This window comes from Podarcis cretensis (genome assembly GCF_951804945.1).
Source record: "Podarcis cretensis genome assembly, chromosome: 15".
Taxonomy (NCBI): Eukaryota; Metazoa; Chordata; class Lepidosauria; order Squamata; family Lacertidae; genus Podarcis; species Podarcis cretensis.
Window position 1 is genome coordinate 41,542,535 of NC_137185.1, and position 22,106 is coordinate 41,564,640.

The 22,106-nt window shown below is 41.8% G+C and overlaps 1 protein-coding gene and 1 long non-coding RNA gene across 2 annotated transcripts; one reads left to right on the top strand and one right to left on the bottom strand.

The window, feature by feature from the left end:
- Positions 1–1,484: 1,484 nt before the first annotated feature.
- Positions 1,485–6,625, top strand: LOC307204022. Its single transcript, XR_013833463.1, has 2 exons — positions 1,485–2,182; positions 5,116–6,625. It is a non-coding gene; the product is annotated as an uncharacterized lncRNA (long non-coding RNA).
- Positions 6,467–20,939, bottom strand: BNIP3L (BCL2 interacting protein 3 like). The gene is made up of 6 exons (XM_079955256.1): positions 20,735–20,939; positions 15,215–15,395; positions 12,900–12,972; positions 11,178–11,281; positions 9,853–10,002; positions 6,467–9,071 (listed from the first exon to the last, which is right to left on the bottom strand). The coding sequence occupies exons 1-6, from the start codon at positions 20,820–20,822 to the stop codon at positions 9,023–9,025; spliced, it is 645 nt and encodes a 214-aa protein (XP_079811382.1). The 5' UTR covers positions 20,823–20,939; the 3' UTR covers positions 6,467–9,022.
- Positions 20,940–22,106: the final 1,167 nt, after the last annotated feature.

The following is a 22,106-nucleotide window of genomic DNA, read 5'->3' on the forward strand; positions in this document are numbered from 1 at the left end:
ATCATCCTTTGAAAAAAATAATCCCTCTTTGCTTGGGAGAGATTACTTCCTGTGTGAGAAACTACTGTACACCCAGTTCCAGGATCAGTGCTATCCAGTAGTTCTGATGGGTATTTATTTCCACATTAGGATGCTGGCTAGAAACAAGTGTGTAAGTAGCACTCCTTAGAACACAGTTCTGAACATACTTATTGGGAAGTGCTTGTGAATGTGCTGAGACTTAGGCCTAATTACAGGTATCTGTGACACAGTAAACCTGTGATTGAACCACACCATTCCAGACTGCAGGGGGAGCTCATGTGATTACAGTGGTGCCTCACAAGACGAAATTAATTCGTTCTGGGAGTTTTTTCGTCTTGCGAAGCACGGATTTTGGAAAAGCTTCAAAAATCACCAAAGTCTTCAAAAACCTCAAAAAAGGCTACCACACCACGTGCTATGAGTTGCTCCTCAAAGTCAAGTCGCAACTGCACCCCCTGAATGCACGGTTTTAAGAAAAAGGAAACAAACTTGCAAGACAAAGGAAACAAACTTGCAAGATTGCGAAGCAAGCCCATAGGGAAATTCATCTTGTGAAGCAACTCAAAAAACGAAAAACTCTTTCGTCTTGCGAGTTTTTCGTCTTACGAGGCATTCGTCTTGCGAGGTACCACTGTACATTATTCACCCATCCCCAAAAGTCCTAGGCATGTAGAAACTAAATTAGAACCCTTCTCCCTAACATGCCAGTTTACAATGTGCATATTTATTTTTTCAGAACTGAAAATATTCAATCAGAAGTGGGCTCTGCAACAAAATGTTGCAGTATGGGGTGCTTCTGTTCAGCATTCCAGCTAGTCAGCCAGCCGCACCATCTTTCATCCTCTTCCCATGACACTCATTTTCTGCTTTTCTTTGTGACCACAGGGGAAGTTCTCATTCAGCTGTTGCTACCCCCCCTTTAGATTCCCCACTTTAGGGGGGTTTGCTTTTGGGTTCTGGCACTTCTGCAAAAACAAAAACACAAAACACAAAACCTTCTTGCATGTTACTGGTGCTATTTGACTGTATAAAGTTCCACATACTAGGATGGTTATGTGTCCTATTTTACAAAGGGCAGCCTGGTATTTCAAGAGCTTTCAGAGGGCAGTCCTCTGTTTGCAAGGGCTTTGTGGTCCAAGTCTAGTTAAAGATAAAGAACCATAAGGAAGAACAGTGATCTTGAATTTGACATTATTTATTTCATTGTTAGCACCTGGCGTGCTCTGGTCCATGGGGTCACAAAGAGTCGGACACGACTAAATGACTAAACAACAAAGCAGACTTAGCATGCACATGTGTCAGTTGGTCACAGTCTTTCCCTCTATAGCATTATGTTTTTATTTAAATTGTAGTGATTATTTCTAAATCTGCATATATAAATATAAATTAGCATATGTGTATTTTATGCAAATCTTTGTCCTCATTTTGGGCGGGATATTCTGCACGTGACCAAGATAGTATTTGCTGATCGGGGAAGACAAAGAGGAATGAGGATCTAGAGACTGTGCAGCAGAGAACATAGTTGTATAGCCTGAACAATGGGGAAACCTTTGTTCAAACCAGAGACAAGCTGCAAGGAAAAATTGTGTGGGGAGCAGCTGTGCTGTCAAGTCAGGAAATTCTGCAACCAGATCTCCCCCCTGGGTTTCCCAGCCAGTCATTCTTAATTTTATTCCTGCTGTGTTCTGGCTTAAGCTCTGAAGTGGTCCTGTTCTCTGCAAGATTAGTGTTGGGAAGGGGGCTGATTACCTTTCAGCACCAAGCCCTTCTTGTCTCTTTCAATCAAAGGATGTAAGATCCCAGCCTGGAAAAGCTCAGGAAGAAGCAAGGCCTCCTGAGTGACATCACTAGTCAGCCCACTGCAATCCCACCCAATTGCGAAAGCTTTTGTGCCTACCAACCCTCACGCCAGGAAATCCAGCAAGAAATTCCACAGGGAAGCGGAAACCTCTCAGTTCTGCTAAGCCCTTTCCTCTCCCTGCCCACCCCACCCTCAATGCCAGCAGCCATTTGTGCGGAAGATCCTGGTGGACACAAGGGCAGGCTCTACCACATTGTACGAAATTAAAAGGAGCATGACGAGCATTTCCTGCTTGCCCAACCCATCGGAACAAGGAGAACCAGATTTTATAAACCTTTCTACCTCGGAACCATGCTGCAGGTGATAAAACTATGAATTAACGTGTCAGCAGTTTATTTTACAAGCTGTAATTTATCAGCCTACATCCAATCTCCCCCCCCCCCAAAAAAAAAAGAAATTAGAGCTCTGCAAAAGGTGGGGAAGAGATTTCAATTATTTTCAATATTACTTTTTTCCATTGTTTTCATTATTTAATCTTTTAATTTGTTTCATTCTTCAGTTCACATGTTTTGTAGCAACTATTGCTATAAAGCTGCTTTTGATGTTCCAAGTGTGACCATGGCGCTCTCTAGCACAGTATTGCCAACACTGGCTGGCAGCTGCTCTTTGTTGTTTCAGACAGGTCTTTTTTACAGCCCAACTCAATATGCCAGAGATTGAACCTGGTATGTGCCCCACCATTTATAGCCCTTCATTACATTTGTTTCTGTTTCTCTTGGAGGAAACGCATGCAAAAACCACGAGAATGCCCTGAGTGGAAGGGTGTCCTATCTGCCAACCTTGGCATCCCTGGGAAACTCACCAAACCAGCTGAGCCTGGAACTGGGTGCATGCAGTGCAGCTGGTGAGTGCTGAGTGGGAGACAGCTCTGGGCAGCTCCACGGGCATAGTCAGGATTTTTTTTGAGGGGGGAGGGGCAGAATCTCAATTTGCTATGCATTTTTATTTATTTTTATTGATTGGGGGGCAGCTGCCCCTCCCTGCCTCCACTTGGCTACACCCATCCATTGACCTTGCTGGCTGCCCATCAAAGCAAGCCTAGAGCGAGAGACTAGGCTGATGTCAGCATGTTCCAGGAATCTTTGCTTGTGAGTGTTTGGAGGTTATCTGTGAGTTGGGTGAGATCAAGATGGGTGACATTTTGATGAGCACTAGGAGCTTCAGGGGGGCAGAGTGAGGAGCTGCATTGGAAGAATAGTGTTATCCTTATAGGTTTTATTGTGAATTTTGTAACTTTGGTTGTTTTTCCATTTTCTGCACACTAAGAAGTATTTTTATATACAGTGGTGCCTCGCAAGACGAAAAGAATCCGTTCCGCGAGTCTATTCTTCTAGCGGTTTTTTCGTCTTGCGAAGCAAGCCCATTGACGGCTTAGCGGATTAGCGCTATTAGCGGCTTAGCGGATAAGCAGATAAGCGGCTTAGAAAAAGGGGGGGAAGGGGGGGAAAGTCGGAAAAACTCACAAGACATTTTCGTCTTGCGAAGCAAGCCCATAGGAAATTCGTTTTGCGAAGCACCTCCAAAACGGAAAACCCTTTCGTCTAGCGGGTTTTTCGTCTTGCGAGGCATTCGTCTTGCGGGGCACCACTGTATTAAAGGAGATAGAAATGAAATAAATATCATACACTGAGAGAGTTAGCAACAGTAATTTTATTTTCCCAGAATGTTCCATTCTAGAACAGGTATGGGGAACCTTTAGCCCTCCAGATGTTGCTAAACTATAACTGCCATCACCCGTGCCATTGGCCATGCTTGCTAAGGCTGATGGGAATTGTAGTTCAGGAAATATCCGCCCCCCCCAAAAAAAAGTTCCCCCCACATCTGATCTAGGGAAAATACTGGCAGCTTCCATTGGTGGTCACTGCAGCATTTTGTGTTTTCTTTGAAATAAAAGAGGCTGACAAAAATCAGTTGTTGCAAGCAGAGAAAAAGGTAGATCCTTCCCATGTCTGATAAATTGTCACAAAACGCATACAGAAAGTGAACTGTAGCTCATGCATTTACTTTCTCAAAAAAAGCAAGTCACGTTTGGTTCAGCAAAACAAGTGGCCATGACTACTTCCTTTCACAGAATTGGGTTCTATGGGCTGCAGCATCTTGAAAAGAATTAAGGAGTCCCAGCATCAATCTGCAAGAACAAGAGCTGCCTCTACAAAGCCTGGAAATACTATCTCCTAAAAGGAAGGATATGCTTTTTCACAATTCCAATCGTAAGCTAGTTTTGTAGTATTAAAAGTGTCACCTAACATCTCACGTCACTCACTCTGATGTCAATAAGGAAGTTAGATAGTCCCAAGAGGAAATTACTCAGCATCCTTTACATGTCACATGGCTGACTAATCAAGAACTAATAGGATGCTAGGAACACTTTTCATGGGATCTTCCTGGTTAGTGTATTTTTAGCTCTAATCTTGCAGGACATAGAACTGTGTGCCAGGATCTTGTAAATGGAAGCAGATAAACCTGCAAATCAGCATACGTATAAGCAATTACAGGGCTGTGTACGACACCAGCAGTACAGTAGCTCCTTCTACACTTGTGGAAAGGGTTTGTGCTGACTGCTTTGTGAGACACCTCAAGCAGTTTACTGGTATACGTTGGAAGCTGCTGATGAGCTATTAATACTGAGGATGAGGAACAAGTGCCTTCTCCAGTTGCGTTGGAGTCAAGGAAACATCTTAGGCAAGTGCCAACATTATATCTCCAACCATGTGAAGGAACGTGGTTTTAGGTATCTCATGTTAAGGACTGCAGGTGATAGGAAGTGTTTCTGCTCAAGCACTGCTCATACAAAGATAATGCCAGAAACTCCAGTGCTCAGTTTCGTATGTTCATGTTGAACTGAGCAATCTTTCCTCCATACCAAGCATATTTCTTGGTGAGGTCTCCATGTATCATGTAAAGCCAGACCAGAATAAATTATTCCTCTCCTGAACAAACAGTGATTTTAACCACTGATAACTGTAAAAAGGTAAAGGTAAAGGATCCCTGACAGTTAAGTCCAGTCACAGATGACTCTGGGGTTGCGGCGCTCATCTCGCTTAACTGGTCGAGGGAGCCACAGGACTCCCCAAATCTGCACCAGGTGGTTCCATTCTGGAGCAGATTTGGTGGTAAAAGCACCGGGTGGTGGTGGTGGTGGAGCAAGTTGCTTCGCTGTTGTAAAAGTCATTCTACACGTGCAACGAATTAGATAGATACAACCCTTTTTTTTTTTTTAAATGTGCTTCCAGATCTCAAGAGAAACACCAAAGCTCCTCATTCTGCTATGATAAAAAATGAGCAGGAAAGTATGTTCCCACAACCCTTGACCTCAGCAGTTAGTGCCAAAATGGGGGTGGGTGAGGAGGACACTTTGTGCTACCATCAAAGTTATAGAAATGAAATTATATGCACTTTGCACATGTGTGCATTCAGGTATGCTGAAATGCTTGTTACAGAGAAGCCTGAAGAGTCCTGGACTAACAATCTGTCTTGATCACAACATCTGTGTCCTGATTTCATGCCGACGACATTGTCAAGCTGTGAAGGAAAAATTCAATTCAGACTCACTTCCAGAATGAAGTAAAGAAACTTGCTGCACCCCAGCTCCTGCCCACCTAGCAGTTTGAAAGCACATCAAAGTGCAAGTAGATAAATAGGTACTGCTCCAGCGGGAAGGCAAACGGCACTTCCGTGCGCTGCTCTGGTTTGCCAGAAGTGGCTTAGTCATGGTGGCCACATGACCTGGAAGCTGTCTGTGGACAAACATCGGCTCCCTTGACCTATAGAGCGAGATGAGAGCCGCAACCCGAGTGTCGTCCGCGACTGGACCTAATGGTCAGGTGTACCTTTACCTTTATTCTGCCATACCTTAGCAACACCACTAATTCCGTCTCAGAGTGATCAGTCCAGTTTCCATACTTCTCCTAGATGAAATTTTAGCAAATTATTGCAATGATGAAAATAATCTTAAATCTGAAAAATGTCACTTTCAAGTCAATGTATGAGGAAATAATCACAGGGGAAAATAAATTTAAACATTACCAGTATTTTTTTATGTGTGTGCAAACCATTTCACTTTGCTTTTATCAGCATAATTAAAGGATTTTGTGAACATTTTGGATTGAAATTGATAGGCATGCAAGCTCTAAGCACTGCAAAACTTTGAATGAGGATGCAAAGTCACTTCAACCACATGTGAAAGTTGGTTTTGAGAAGTTCTGGGAGCTCTTTGTCAGGTGAATATAAAATGAAGCAATAAGCGTATTTGTTCTGAAACAAGCAGTTCATGGTAAAATGCCTCAAGTCAGAATACGCACTGGGGCAGTTTCACACAATACGGACAAGCGAACCAAACATGTATGCTATAAGTGATGGAGCCAATTCCAGCTCATCACCAAGCATAGTTACATAATACATGTTTACAGTCATGTTCTTGTCACACCAATCCTTTATATGTTTAGATGTACCTAAAGTGGATGCACACCTAAAAATATATAGTATAACATGGTCCCAAGAATGCGTCCAACATGCACAATGATCAGTTACCCAAAAATTCTTATGGGGGGTGGAAATAATTGGTAAAAAGCAACCAGCAGAAACTCAGTTTTGTGACAGCTTTAATGGCACAAAATGCTTATAGCTACAACTTATACATGTACTGTAAACTGTATAATAATGTTACAAAGTGCTAACTAAATATGAAGAATGCATCACTTTGGCTCAGTTAACTCCAATTATTTCAATGATGTGTCTTTTTTTTCTAAAGTTATTTCCAAAGTTTAAGTCTTCACTTTAAAAAAGGAACAGTAAATAGGTGTATTGTTTTCTTAGTGTTGCAGTTCAGCCCTCTGCATTTTCTTTAATGTGCGAGTTTATGCATTTCTGCTTGATCCTATGTACAAATATTTCAAGCCCGGTTTTCTCACTGATCATTAGAATAACAAGGCCTGCAGTTCCCCCAACTGTAAACAGGTATAAAGCTATTTAACAATATTTAAATTAGCAAAGCTTTATAGTTACTACCCCTTTTCAAATTAATAATAATCTGGTCCATTCCATAGAACAACAAAAAGTCATGGTCTTTCAGGCTTGTAGTTGCATATCAATAAATACTGCTTTGTATCATTACATGACAACAGCCCAACAATGATCAGATATTAAAATGCCAATGGTATTTCTCCACCAGCAATTTCAATCTCATAGCTGCTTGAGTAATAGTACAGAAGTCCCAAAATATAGATATGATAATTTATCACACAGCGTTCTGCAGATTAATTATCATGTAATCTGGAAAGGAGCGAAGCTTTATTTTGTTTTAAAACAAACATGGTCCCAATTTAATATACATTATGCCATGTTGCAATTGTGTTACAAAACAGGGTACAATAATCAATGTTGAAAGTACTGTCAGACTTTTAACCCTAGCTAGGTTTGTCAGTTTGATGTTATTCTTTTAAACTCCTTACTATGTTTCATCACTTCAAAAATATCCCCATATCCACACAGGAAATAAATACACGGTTGCAAGTAATACAAGTGCTATCATTCAAAGCCTAAGGGGGGGGGGGCAAAGGGAAACCCAGATGTTACCACAGAATAGTAAAAAATAAAAATAAAATAAGCATGTTGTGTTACAGAAACAAAGACTGAAACAAATATACTTTAGAAATGGATTTCATGCTTATTCACTCTGCTTCCTGACGTTCACCTATTTTCACTGGCATCGGCCACCTGCTTACACTGCCTACTTGGAGATCTGATGCAAAGAGAAAAACAGAGTACCTGTTTCCAAAGGTTTACCAACTTATATTTTGGCCGTTTTTGCTGTCAATCTAATACATTCTATTTCAATGGAATTTCACTAGTTTTAAAATTAGTAATGGTTCCCTAAATATGCAGTATTAAAGATCATCATTCATATCATATTATATAGATATAAAACAAAGCATTCTATCCTTCAGAATCATGCTACATGTTCCAAAATCCAATACAAATCTACTTAGGGGCATTCGTCTGCCCACATGTGTTGAAACCATTTGGAACTAAGCTTCACATTTTGGAAAAAAAAGTGTATCTGAAGGAGGAAAAGGCTGAGTGTTCCCATGAGCAAAATTCCCATCTAGCTATACAAGATATCACTAAGGACCTTAGGATTTCAGGTATTGCCAAGGGACATTCAACAATAAACCATGGAAAATGGGAGTAATGAAACTCAACCACAGAAGACAGCTCAGAGCTTCATAAATTGTGTTTTACACAACTGCAAGACTATTTCCAGGAAGTATGCCTCAAGTAGCTACTGAAACAATCATCTATTTGTAAATTTGCAAGTGGTTCCAAAACAAGTAAAATCTCCTTTTACATGGAGTCTAAATACTTCAAAAATACTTCAAGTTAAACTACTTTTAAAAGGAAACCTTTTGTTAAGTAAAATGCTAAGGAATACTAAAAGCTTCTTCACATGCAAATAATGCAGTTCTTTCTAAAAACAATTTATAGATGCTGGACAGGTTTTTTCCTACCAGAAATTAATTCACTACTTCATAGAAAAGACAAGTATTACTCAGTATTAAAAGTTGCTGATTAATCAATTTTTATCCTGCTTTGATTTTGTGAGCTTTTGCCTCCCAAAAGCTAAAAACATTAGGCAAGAGAATTGTAAAATAAGATACACTTTAGAACAAAACTGCCAATGATTTTGTTTGTTTTTACAACCAACTTCAGTTAATTATGAGTCTTTTACAGACTGGAGGTTCTTATACCCAACAATTTAATCATGCATGCACTGTGCAGATTATTTCTTGCTGTAGTAGAGGAGGCAACACCATCACTGATAAAATTATAATTTGCTGGTGGCATTTTGCACTGAAAGAAGCCCTTGCAACGTATAGGCAATTGTAAACTCTGTTAGGCAACTCTGATGTGTCTTGCAGGATGTGGAGGAAGGCTAGGGAAAGGGAAGAGACTATTGAGACACCTCCACAGAGTTCCAATACAATACTGAATTTCAAGAGTTACTGGAACCTGGATATGTAAAAACAAGGTGGAGGCTGGGAAGGGGTCATGCTTAAAGTTGTCTCAAGTTCAAGATGTACAAATGTGACAATAACACCTTCACAGATTACAAGGATTTCCAGGGTTTGTGCACCACTTCTTTCAATAAGTGCTAGCTGAAGGTGTGGTCAGTCGCTTTCCAATGTAGATACTGAAAGGAAGCACAAAGCAAAGTATGTTGCCTTAGAAATTCTCATTATGCTTAAGGTTTTGCTCAGCTAAAGTAATAAGACTAACATCCACCAATCATACAAATATGTTAATGCAGTTTAATACTAATTCACACAACTCATCAGACTGGAATGAACACATCTTGTAAAGAAAGCATATTGTTATCAACTATAGTTGATTCTTCCCAGGATTAAAGTTATTTATTTATTTCATAAAATTTGTGCACCACTTGAATGTAAAAAAACCTCAAAGCAGTTTACAAAAAGACAGTAGCTACTCAACACAACAGAATGTTATGTGAAATATCTGAGGGTTCCCCCTGCTTTCCAGTCACTGAGTTTACTTCTATAACATTCTTCTCTTCTGATCTGGCTGATCAAATGAACACCTTGTATTGCTTCACAGGGTTCTCCTTGGTATGTAAAATTATTTTTATTCTTTCTCCAAATACAATGGAATCTCTACTGGGTTACCCTCAAAACTGCTGAAAGTAATTAAAGTGTACAAATCTCTAAGAGTTTATTCACTCAGTTTGCATCTGCATTGGAATTGTTCTGAGACGTTTTGTTTTATTGTTTGTGTGTTTGTCACCCTGGGCTCCTTTGGGAGGAAGGGTAGGATATAAATTTAAATAGTTGTAGTAAATTATATGCATCACTTCCCTTAAAACATCCCAAAGCAATTGATGAGTAAATTCCCCCATATAAATATACTTTCTAATCCAATGCGGATAAAAGCTAAATATATGTGCTAGTACTTACCCTAGTCCCAAAGCCAAAACGTGAGATATGAACAGAGATGGAATGAAAACCTTAAGAAACTCAGCTGAGAAAATGCCCCCTTTCTTCATGGCTCCACTCTTCCTCATGCTTAAAGAAACAGCTCGTTTAGGATGTCTGAAGTGAAATTCCCTTCAAAAAAGAAGAAATGGATGGCATCTCATAGAATGCACTGAACTGGACACATTTTAAAAAGCACAACAGACAGCAATCTCAAAATCTAAGAGTTGGGAAGCTTCTGGGAAAGACATCTCACTCTGATTCAGAAGACATGGGAGCAGTAGCTGAAGAGATGGGGAGGCCTGAAATAACATTCCTTTTTCAGATAGATACTGTTATCTATCTCCTACTTTTAATATATGCACTAGGGATACCACATTTAAAATCCCCACGCAACCTACCATTCATGAGACACAAATCAGCATTATTTTACCATTACAGATAAGATTATTATTATTATTATTACCCCACCCATCTGGCTGGGTTTCCCCAACCACACTGGATGGTTTCCAGTACATAATAAAAGTCACACATTAAAAACTAAACTACCCAATACAGGGCTGCCTTCATATGTCTTCTAAAAGTTGTGTGGTTCTCTCTCTCCTTGACATCTGATGGGAGGGCGTTCCACAGGAAGGGCACCACTCCCTCGACCATTCCTCATCAGGCTTGGTTTCCAGACCCTTGAGCCTCTTGGTCACCCTCCTCTGCACACATTCCAGTTTGTCATTATCCTTCTTAAACTGTGTTGCCCAGACTGGAAACAGTACTCTAGGTGTGGTCTACTAAGGCCCCTAGATCCTTTTCATGTGTTATGTCTGCATCCTATAGAAGAGTGCAGCAGCACAGGTACACCAGGGTGGTGGGGAGCAAGCAGGACTGTTTTCCATATTTTCCAGAAAAAAGGTACAAGGTACAGAATTTAACTATTTTTGCTAAAAGCCTTGAGAGCACTTCTTACAGTACAGTGGTACCTCACGTTACATACGCTTCAGGTTACATACGCTTCAGGTTACAGACTCCGCTAACGCAGAAATAGTGCTTCAGGTCAAGAACTTTGTTTCAGAATGAGAACAGAAATCATGCTCCAGCGGCACGGCGGCAGCAGGAGGCCCCATTAGTTAAAGTGGTGCTTCAGGTTGAGAACAGTTTCAGGTTAAGAACGGACCTCCGGAACGAATTAAGTACTTAACCTGAGGTACCACTGTAATCCCTTAAAAACAGCACCACCACAAAGCTTTATATTCTGATACAACAATATTTCCTTCTAAGCAAAGGACCATTGATTAGTAAAGATTTCAACTCACTTGGGAGGAATATTTTCAGGTCTACTTGACCAGTCCGATACCCAATCAACACTTTTCTTCAAAATGTCCATCTCCTTCTCCCCTTCTAATGTTTCCTCTTCAGACTGAAAATAAACAGGGAGCAACTTCACAAATTTAAGTAAGGTAAAATTAAATGTAATTCCATGATGTTTCAAGGATTTATTTTCTCTTTGGTTTTATCTTAAATAGAAAATATATTTGCTTATGTTTATGTCAATAGGCATTTTGTGTTATTTGCAACTTAGTAACTCAACTACTCCTTGCGGTAGTTACTACCCAGCGCTGATAGGGAGATGTGCAAAAGATTAGTAGTTCTGACCCTCTTATCCAACCCACGTACTTAAGTGAGAACAACTAAAACTGATTTAATTTGCATCGGTTCTTGTCACTTATTTACAGGGTATCCTCTCTAGCAGCACGTAAGTTGGGGAACTCCTTTCTCACAGACCGGTATCTGGTACCTTCATTTAGCTTCCATCATATGCGCTCTGTGTGTGTGTGTGTGTGTGTGTGTGTGTACACACACACACACACACACACTACTGACTTTGATTTTATATATGTGTGTGTGTGTGTGTGTGTGTGTGTGTGTGGACTCACCAATTCTTCCAATTATAAACTGTTTAAACTGATTTTTATATTGTTGTTACCCACCCTGGAAACTTTTGGTGAAAGGTGTGTAAGTAAAATAACAACAATATCAAAAACAAAGCTTTCTCACAATGCTCAAGGCCAGCATTTATCTAAAGATGTTTATAAAAGGAAGGATTTAAGGAAGAATAACTATGATATATTGTAATATTTATAATAGGCTTGAAGACTGAGCACTGTCTGAAATTAAAGGCAAACTTACTATTGATAAATACCCTGAAATCCTAGCTATCACTTCAATGCAATTTAATGACTATGTCTCCCTGAGTGTATAATTACATACATAAAAGCCTTCTGGCAACTTGCCACAACAAACTCTCCAACACTTGAAACTCTCAGGTGAGATTAAAATTCGTTTTCTAAAATCCTAATTGCAATCAAGGTTTCAAAATAAACATTTTTATTTACAGCAGGTGTGGGGAACGGGATTCAACTGGAGGTCACATTCTGCCCCCATCCCCTTGCAGTCCCTTTTGACCAAGAGAGGGAGTATCAACCTGCCAATTGCCAGATGTTAAGTGAAGTACTTTCCTTTGTCGGAGCCCACACCTGACATCATAAAGGATGCCAGGTGTAAAGCTAGTGAATGTGGATTGGAGAAAACAGCCTTGTGGGCCAAATTCGAACTCTTTCCAGGCCTAATTAAGTCCATGGGCCAAAGGTTCCATGCCACTGTTTTACTCAATGCTTTAAATCATATGATGCAGTATCTCAGGTGCTGAGCCATTGACAAGGTCAAGGCCACTGACAGAACAAAACATTAAGCCTAAGGATTTATTTATAAACTACACACTGAATGCATAACAGAAGTGTGTTTTCAACAACTCAAAACTGAGAAATGCATATTATGCCATTTTTAAAAGGTTAAAGCAACTGAAGATTCATTGCTAGAAAACAATTTAAAATTCTGCTTACTAATCCACTTAAAAGCATGCTGCTCTTACTTCAGTTCTCAGTAGAAAATATGGTTACATGTTTTAACTTAAATTGCTCTTTCAGGTAGACTTAACATCTTCACCTCAAACAGTATCATATGGATAGAAAAAGTACCTGAGAACTATTGTCTTTACTAGTGTGCATCTCCACATCAAACATTATCTGTCCATCTTCTTGAGGAGAAGGGCTAGAATAAAAGGGTACAATTACTAATGTTATGGAACTTAATTATAATAATTATCTGCACTTAGAAGTACTGAATGTAACCTGTGTAGTACTATATAGGGCCAGGTAACACCAGGAGATCCAGGGAACATGTAGATTGAGGACAGACCAGAAAAAGCTGCTGAGAGCAGCTCCGTTTCTGGAACAGCGTAAAACAACCATGTAGGTCTTGGATAAAGTAGCACAAGATCTTACTAGCTTGGTCCTACAAGATTTTACAACCCTGAGGTACTTGGATAAACAAAAAACTCACTTAAGACAGACACATATTAACTAAAATGCAGAAAGAACATGGTTGCCAGTGTGTCTGCTGGCTTCCAATGCATGTATCAGACTACTGCAATTGAAGGGTGCAATACTATATAACTAACACTGAAGGCCATTAGATTTATTTCTGTACTGTAAATCCCATTAAGAAAATGTTAGTACATTTGAAATTAGGACAAATGACTGTAAAGAATCATTTGCATGTATGCTGGATTCTAACTCAGAAATTAAAAATTCAAAGAACTTGATTTCTTGTGCTTGCTCAGTGGCAAAAACTCAAAACTCTATGCATATGTTGAAGGCTGGTAACAGCAAAGCAAAAGCAAAACAGTTTACATTGCTGCCCAGAGACCACCTAGCTCTGTTCATATCCTCTCTTCCTTTTATTAGAGTAGTTGGTGCCTGTCCCCCTAATCATCTACTTCCAGTGAGAAAGTAGGGCCACACCCATTTCTGAAATTCAGAAGCCAGTCAGCTCGTCTCCCTAGCAAGAGATCAGCTTGTCTCCCTAGCAAAAGAACAACTACTCTGTTGTATCACAGAATCATGGAGTTGGAAGGGACCCAAAGGTCATCTAGTCCAACCCTTTGCAATGCAGGAATCCCAGCTAAAGCATCCTTGGCAGATGACCATCCAACCTCTGCTTAAAAACCTCCAAGGGAGGATATCACATTGACACAGACTCAAATAGAAGAATTTCTTTGGTCATCTTTAAATTGATTAATGTAATCAACTAGTAGTATTAAATACAATAGTAGGACCATTTAGGACCAATAGTAGGACCTAAGGATGATAATAGGAGGACCTATGACTTCTTCAGAATACACTTCTATTTTTTTCTAAAATTTTATTACAGTGGTACCCCGGGTTACATACGCTTCAGGTTACAGACTCCGCTAACCCAGAAATAGTACCTCGGGTTAAGAACTTTGCTTCAAGATGAGAACAGAAATCGTGCTCCAGCAGTGCGGCGGCAGCGGGAGGCCCCATTAGCTAAAGTGGTGCTTCAGGTTAAGAACAGTTTCAGGTTAATAAGGGACCTCCGGAACGAATTAAGTACTTAACCCGAGGTACCACTGTACTGTAAAATAGAAGGGTGTTTTAACATTATAGAAAAAGTAAACCCATGCCCAAGGGTTAACAAGAAAAAGGACAGAGAAAGCAATTACGACAGGACATTTTTATTTACAATAATAATTACAAAGATGCCATGAAGAGATACTGCATGGCATAGACCTGCTAGATTGCCAAGACTATTTGAGAGATTTGATGGGTGAGTTGTGTTTTGCACCATATTTGGAAACAGGAAAATGTTCCTCTAGGTCAGATTGACAAATAATTTGGGGGGCGGGGTTGCCATTCCCTATTACCTGTTACTTAGTAGGCTTTAAACACTCCTTGAAACTACAAAGACAGTCATCTTTAACTTGGGTTAGCCTATTTACTCCTACCTGTAGATTTGCACAAGGGGATGAGGGTGATTTGGGGCATAGAGGTGGCTGAACACAAAGAACCTGCCTCAAGATGAAAGGATGAAGTAATTGACCAACATGACTTTGAGCCAGTTTCTAGTTAAGAAGATTGAAAAATATTCTACTTTTTTAATAAAAAACCCTCAAAACTTTAAGTTGATATTCAAAAGTGGATGTACAAGGACAGCACCCAGGTACATGCAACTTTTCCAGTCATTCAGAAATAAATCTAAGTAATTGAAGACTGAAGCCTCTAGAAGTCAATAGGATTATTTAACAGTATTTGAATTGCAGCCCATAGATTCATAGTAGCGAAAGATTATTTGTTCAAAAATAAATGTATATAGGAGGTAAAGAAGAATAAAAAACATTCAATTTATATTCAGGCTAGGAACTGAACTGGCAGCACTTGGTTCAAGAAAAATGTATCTATTCCACTGAAGTTGATAGAGCTTGAATTCCTACCTGTCACAGTGAGAACTACCTCTTGAACTGCTCTGTCCAGACTCATGCTGAGCATCTAGAAGTATCTTTTCCATGTCTCCATTGTGGATGGAAGATGAAGAAGGAACGTGTTCCAGACCACCATTTTTCGCATTTCCATTATCATTGCCGTTGCCATTCATCTGCAACTCTACCCAGGAGCCTGTTGAACAGCAGATGTTTCATCAGAAACCATGGAACTAAAACACAGCATAAGGTTTATCACTCACTTGCAGAAATATGCAGTCATGCCAAATTTAGATAACCAGAAAGAAGACATCCACAGACACCAAATAATACTTCTCCATTTATCAGCAGAGCAACATTATGAACTATTTCTTAAAAGTAAATTCACACATTATGAACCAGCCACATGTAAATAACTGCTAATATTTGTTTACTTGTGTGATCAGTCACGTTGGAGATGTTGATGCTGTGTCTTCAATGAGTGTGTCTATGAGCAGTGTGCACTGGAAATGCAAGGAACTCCTGCTGACAGAAATTGCCACTGTATCTTCTATGTCTATGCTTGGAGCTGATGGAACAGCTGTATGCATCATTTGCTTTTGAAGTCCTTCTGCACAATTTTATCAGTATCCTGTTCCTTCCCTATGATCAGATGAATCTTGTTCAAAAGGACTTCTACATCTGGGAAAATCTGACGCAGTCTGGATTGACAGGACTTAAAACAAGCACACACATCCTGACTCTTTCAAGAAAGAATATATTTTGCTGCCTCAAGTCTAGAGCAAGGACAAAATGTTCAACCTGCACTTTTTAAACAGATAACCACTGCAGTGTTCAGGTATCAACTATATAGATAACAACACTAAGCAAGTGCATTTGACACTGAAGTCAGGTCTTGAAATTAGCTGGCCACCAGGTGCATTTTGTGCCTGAAGATTCTCTATTCGCAAACAGCTCCAAAAGTCTGGCTGCCATTCTTGGCCTGAGACTCAAGGCTGCCCGCTGCTGGCACTGACATCACTGGGCACAGGAGGACAATTGCCTCCCCTCCCAGCAACAGACTGAGTATTCTCACTGCTGCAAGTGCCACACTCCGCCCCCCCCCACTGCAGCAAAAGGCACCAAAAAGCTGCCAACTGTCAGCGCTCACATTGCGCAACCGCTGCTGCTCCCCAAGCCCTCCGGAGGCACCTGCTGCTGCCAGTGCCACCCCAAGGAAACCCTGCTCTGGCAGCGGGCGGGCAAGACATGATCGTAACATGGAGCTACCCAGCATATAGTATACTTCTAAATATCAGGTGCTAGAGCCAGTAAATATTTTTGCATATATGCCTTGCTTGTAACTTTCCCAGAAGAATCTGTCGAACCACACTGGGAATCAGAATGCTGGAACAGATGGACATTTGGTTCAATCCAGCAAGGCTTGTATTACAGTGGTACCTCGGGTTACATACGCTTCAGGTTACAGACTCCGCTAACCCAGAAATAGTACCTCAGGTTAACTTTGCTTCAGGATGAGAACAGAAATTGTGCTCCGGCGGCACAGCAGCAGCAGGAGGCCCCATTAGCTAAAGTGGTGCTTCAGGTTAAGAACAGTTTCAGATTAAGAACAGATCTCCAGAACGAATTAAGTTCTTAACCCAAGGTACCATTGTACATACTTACAGAAAAAATAATCAAAAATATTTCTAAAATCTCCTAGGACTTTTTCAGCTCTGATCATGAGAAAACCAAGGATCATAACATAAATGGTATTTTGAAGCAAAACTTAAGATACCATTTTAACTAATAGTCACTGTGCCTAACATGAGTCAAACTTGAATTTGGGAGATCCGGGTTCAATTCCTGTGCAATTTCCATTGTTCATTTCCCCCTTAATGTGTTTTCAAATGATGGGGACACAAAAGTAGTGCAGATGTGCATCTTTATCATAAAGGAACAGTAACCATGTATCAAACACATGAACTGTGGAGCTAATTTTTAAGACACAAACTGTATAACTTTTTCTAGCTGCTTTCTGAAACCTGTAGAATTTCAGCATCACCGTCAGTGGACAAAACAACACTCACAGCATTATTTCCTTACCTTACTATAAAATGAGAGCAACAGTGATCTATCACAGTGAGGATGAAGGGATTACAGATTGTAAAACACTTTTGTCCACTGACTATGTTACAGACAGTAATGAGGACTGTCAGAGAGTTGGCCAAAAGTGTGTTACTACAACAGGTGTTTGATTAAGCTAAAAATTAAGGTGCAGTTCAGACCAAAAATCTCAGTCTAATAAATCATGGTTTATTATAACAAGCATTGTTCCATGTCCATGCACTCCCTCATCCCTCACACAAGTTAAGAGCTTTAGGTAAAGGTAAAGGTAAAAGTACCCCTGCCCGTACGGGCCAGTCTTGACAGACTCTGGGGTTGTGCACCCATCTCACTTAAGAAGCCAGGGGCCAGCGCTGTCCGGAGACACTTCCGGGTCACGTGGCCAGCGTGACATCGCTGCTCTGGCGAGCCAGAGCCGCACACGGAAACGCTGTTTACCTTCCCGCTGGTAAGCGGTCCCTATTTATCTACTTGCACCCGGAGGTGCTTTCGAACTGCTAGGTTGGCAGGCGCTGGGACCGAGCAGCGGGAGCGCACCCCGCCGCAGGGATTCGAACCGCCGACCTTTCGATCGGCAAGTCCTAGGCGCTGAGGCTTTAACCCACAGCGCCACCTGCGTCCCTAAATCCTAAAGAGCTTTAGGATTTGTTAAATCAAAGTTTCCCATTACATCCAAACTGAGAATTTGTAGTTTTATCTCAGACTACAAACCAGAATTTGAGCATGAGGTGCAAGGCAGATAGGCACACACCAGTTGTCCCCTTTAAAAAACTGGGCTTTTTTGATTGAGGTCATTATGCCTGAACAGAGCCCAAGCTTCTTGAATTCCACAACAAACACTACAATAATGCTACATTTGCAATAGTTACCCCTAAGTTTTGAGGCATAATTCCAAGTGTTGAAGGTGCTTGAAGCAAAATATATTGAGACACAACCTTCTCTCCTATGTCTTCTTGTGATTTTCCAAGTTCAAATTAGACTAATCTCTCTTGCTTATACTATAAATACACTCTAGAACACAATATAAGGAGCAGCAGGATGGGTGTCCCACATCAGAAGACTTTCCTGAAAAATAACCAGACAGAACTTTTGTAAAGCACTGTAAGAGTTTCAGGCTGAATTCCAGGAGTTCGGACAATGGCTGAAGGAGTAAGATTGTAGCATGAGATGAATTTCATGTCTTGGAAACATCTTAGAAAATACAGGTTCTTTAAACAAGAAAGCTGAATCATGGCTATGTATGAAACAAAGAGTGACAAACTGTTTTTCTGGGTGGGGAGACCAATTTTGAGTTTATGTTTTTAGCTATCAGTGTGGCCTTCCTTCTAGACCCAGGCACAAGTCGTAACAAGAACAGTGATCCAGATGGTCTCTTTATCTGCCCTGTCACTTGATTCTGATGAAATTGTTCACTGTGGTTTTCATATTTTGCTCACTGGCATCACTGGTCGATAAAGGGCAGATTAAAAATGTTTCACATGAACACATGCAATTTTGCCTTAATGATTTTTAATAGAATTTTAAAAATAGTTTACAATGCTAAGCAAATGGGAGAATACATTTTATTTGTGTTAAGTTCAAAATACAACATGTACATGTCCAAGTTAAAATGAACTTTGATAATGCATGGTCTCAAAGAATTTCAACTACAATCCTCAAAAACCTTATTAAGGAATAATTGTATGCATGATAGTGGACTCATTCAATAGTCATATGTTTTAAGAAGAGCAGATTAACTGCCTTTCAGATTAACTTGTCAGATATACTGGGCGCTGGGAGAGGGCAGGGAAGAAGAATGCTGCTTTCAGGCTAGCTATCTTTTAAATCATTAGTTCATATATATGAAATCGCCATGCATGTGAGATGATCAAGAATAATTTCACTACTGTATTATGAAATCCAAGCCGAAGCTATTTGGATGTTCCTCCATCCTGATCCACAAACAAAAGGTTACACCGGATCAGCTGACAGACCCCGGATATAAGAGAAAAACAGCACACGTCAGTAATATTGACTCAGCCACTGAATAAACTCATTCTCACACTCTAGCTAGTTCCCCAGCATCCCAATTATTTGAGATAGCCAGCAACTAAATTAGCTCACCCTGTCAAAACATGCCAATTCACAGATCTCTCACGGCATACCATCTGACTCTCGTCTGCTACACTCCTATCTGCCTGCAGCTATTGAAACTTACTTATAAACCCAACTGAAACCAAGTTTAGTCAATTTGCCTTCAATGAGCCATACTTCCAAGGTATGTTTAGGAATGCAACATCAACCTCCCAATTCTTTGTCTAGAACAGTAAATAAACAAGAACAGACCATTCAATAAGTCCTTCTCTCACAAAGATCTATTCCATTCTTCCCACACTCCAATCCTTTCCACTTCCCCCTTTAATTTCCAAAATTTAACTCATCAGCTCCATCCATAGTCATCTCCAGCCCATTATTTTTCTCCTACCTGTGACCACCTAAACTTCCTTCTTTCAAAAAGCCTGCCTCTTTATTCCTGATCACTGTTCCACTGCTGTTGCACACACCCAGCTCCTTTCATTTCCAAGGAGGCTAGGGATCCAAGTACTGTATCTCAGACAGACAAGCAGGCATCCATCACTTTACTGGAGTCTGGAGCCAAGTACCAATATTCATTCATTGCTTCGGGGGGGGGGCAGGGAAGTGGGGCACAGACACCAAGAAAGGCCCCCACAATCCCTTTCACACTTTATCAAAAAAGAAATAAAGTTTATATCAGCACTGGCAGCAAAACTGCTGTGAAATAGCATCCCTTAACATAAGAAAACTTAATTATTAAAGAAACAAAAACGAAGCAGCAGCACAGCAGCTAATAAGTAGAAAACGAAGAATACATATGTATATATTTTAAGATCGTTGTTTTACATATTTTGTGGTGGTTATGGTTTCAGCAGGAGTTAATCAAGCTAAGAAGCTCCGAGGCAGAAAATGTGTAGGTCCACGTAAACAAAAGCACATGCTGGTGTTTTGGAACTGGCGAGGCTTCGGGGCCAGCGCTGCATCCAGCAGCCTTGAGGGATGCGAACTCTAATTAAACAGGCAAATAAGCTTTGCCCCCCCCGCCCCCCCCCCGGTGCCCTTCCTGGGCTCCAAGCCCCCCCCCTTTCCCGGCGCCCCCCTCTCCCCCTCCCCAAATTCCTGCCCCCTCCTCCGCCCCGCCCTCTCCCCACCAGCGCTCCACTGCAGGCCCCGCCCCCCTCAGCCCCCCCCATTGGCCAACCACCTCTCGCGCGGCCCAGCTGCCAACCAATCCAGGAGGGCATTGGGGGGGGGGCTGCTGAGGTGGTCCCTCCGCCACCTGAGGGGATGCGAAGTGGCTTCCAGGCCGAGGAGCCAGGGCGGCGTCAGCGACGGCAATTCCAGATAAGACCCCCCCCGTCCGCCCCCACTCACTGTTGAGGCCTGCCTCGGCGGGCGTCCCGTCAGGCGGCGGGTTGTTGTTGTTGTTGTGCTGGCGAAGCGAGTCCTGAGGGGAGGACATGGCGGCGGCGACAGACGCGGCGCGGCGAGGCCTCTGCTTGCGGGGCTCTGCTTGTATGCTGGGCAGGCGGAGCAGCAGCAGCAAGCCCAGCCGCCCCGGCTCCACTGCGCACGCGCCAGGGCCGCCACGCCCACGCGCCGGAGCGGCAGGCGCCTCTCGCCCAGCTCCGGCCCCATTCCTCCCTGACGCGCCTCACGTCCGCGCGGGGGTGCGGTCGCTCCGGCGGCGGCGGCGGCACCGCGCGTGCGCTCTCGCACGCGCTCACCAATCCCTCTCGCCCCGCCCCGCAACGAGCCGCCTCTTACACTGCGCACGCGCCGGTGCCGCCTCCTTCAGGCCCATTTTGTGCTTCTCAAACTTGGACTACAACTCCCATCATTCCTGACCGCTGGTCCTGCCAGCTAGACACCAAGGGAGTCCAGTAGCCGCTGGCGACCAAAGTTTGAGAAACAGTGAATGACTCCAGACACTCATTTGTCTTAAGAGGACTTGGGGTCTCTTGTAGCCACCAGGGAAAGGGGAGTTGTTGCTGCTGGACTCCGTCTCCCATCAGCCATCGCAGCGTGAGGGATGGTGGGAGTTGTAGTCCAGCAGCATTAGCTGGGTAGGCGCGGGATCCCCCCCCGCGCTGCCTTCGCCCTCTTTTCCTCGCCTCGGCACATAACGCGGGGGGAAAGCTAGCTGTCCGTAGGAAAACTAGATCCAGGAATTTAATGTATGGCCGTGGGGAAAACAGGTAGCAAAAGCCAACAAACAAAAGAGTCTAATCTTCCTTCTCGCTCATTTGATTTTCTGTGAAATAACATCATTTGGGGAGACAAAGAAATCTGCAGGCTCAGATGTAGTATTTACTTTTCCCATCCCCTAGACATGTATAGGACCGGGCTCCAAATCTTTGTTCAGTGTGACTATTTATTATCACAAAATACTGCTCAGGAGTGTTTGAGTCACAGATACCAGAATGTGCTCTCTATATGCGCAAACTAAACACAGTTTTAAAGTGGTGCATAGATTAGGTGAATGTCAACATTGGGCAAAATTGGATGTCACTGGTTAGCAGATTATTTCCTTCACACAGGATCCCTCTGTGACAAGACCAATAATAATCTTAAGGTGTTTGCAGCGGATCGCTTTATAAATGTGCCACTGGCAGCCAGCTATCTTCACTCAAGTATTTTTTTCCCCTACAGGAAAAGTATTCAAACCACCTTTTTGTGATAAAAACATACTGACTGTATGGTTATGTCACAGGTTACTACTGGATGGTCCCTGAGACATCAGCAC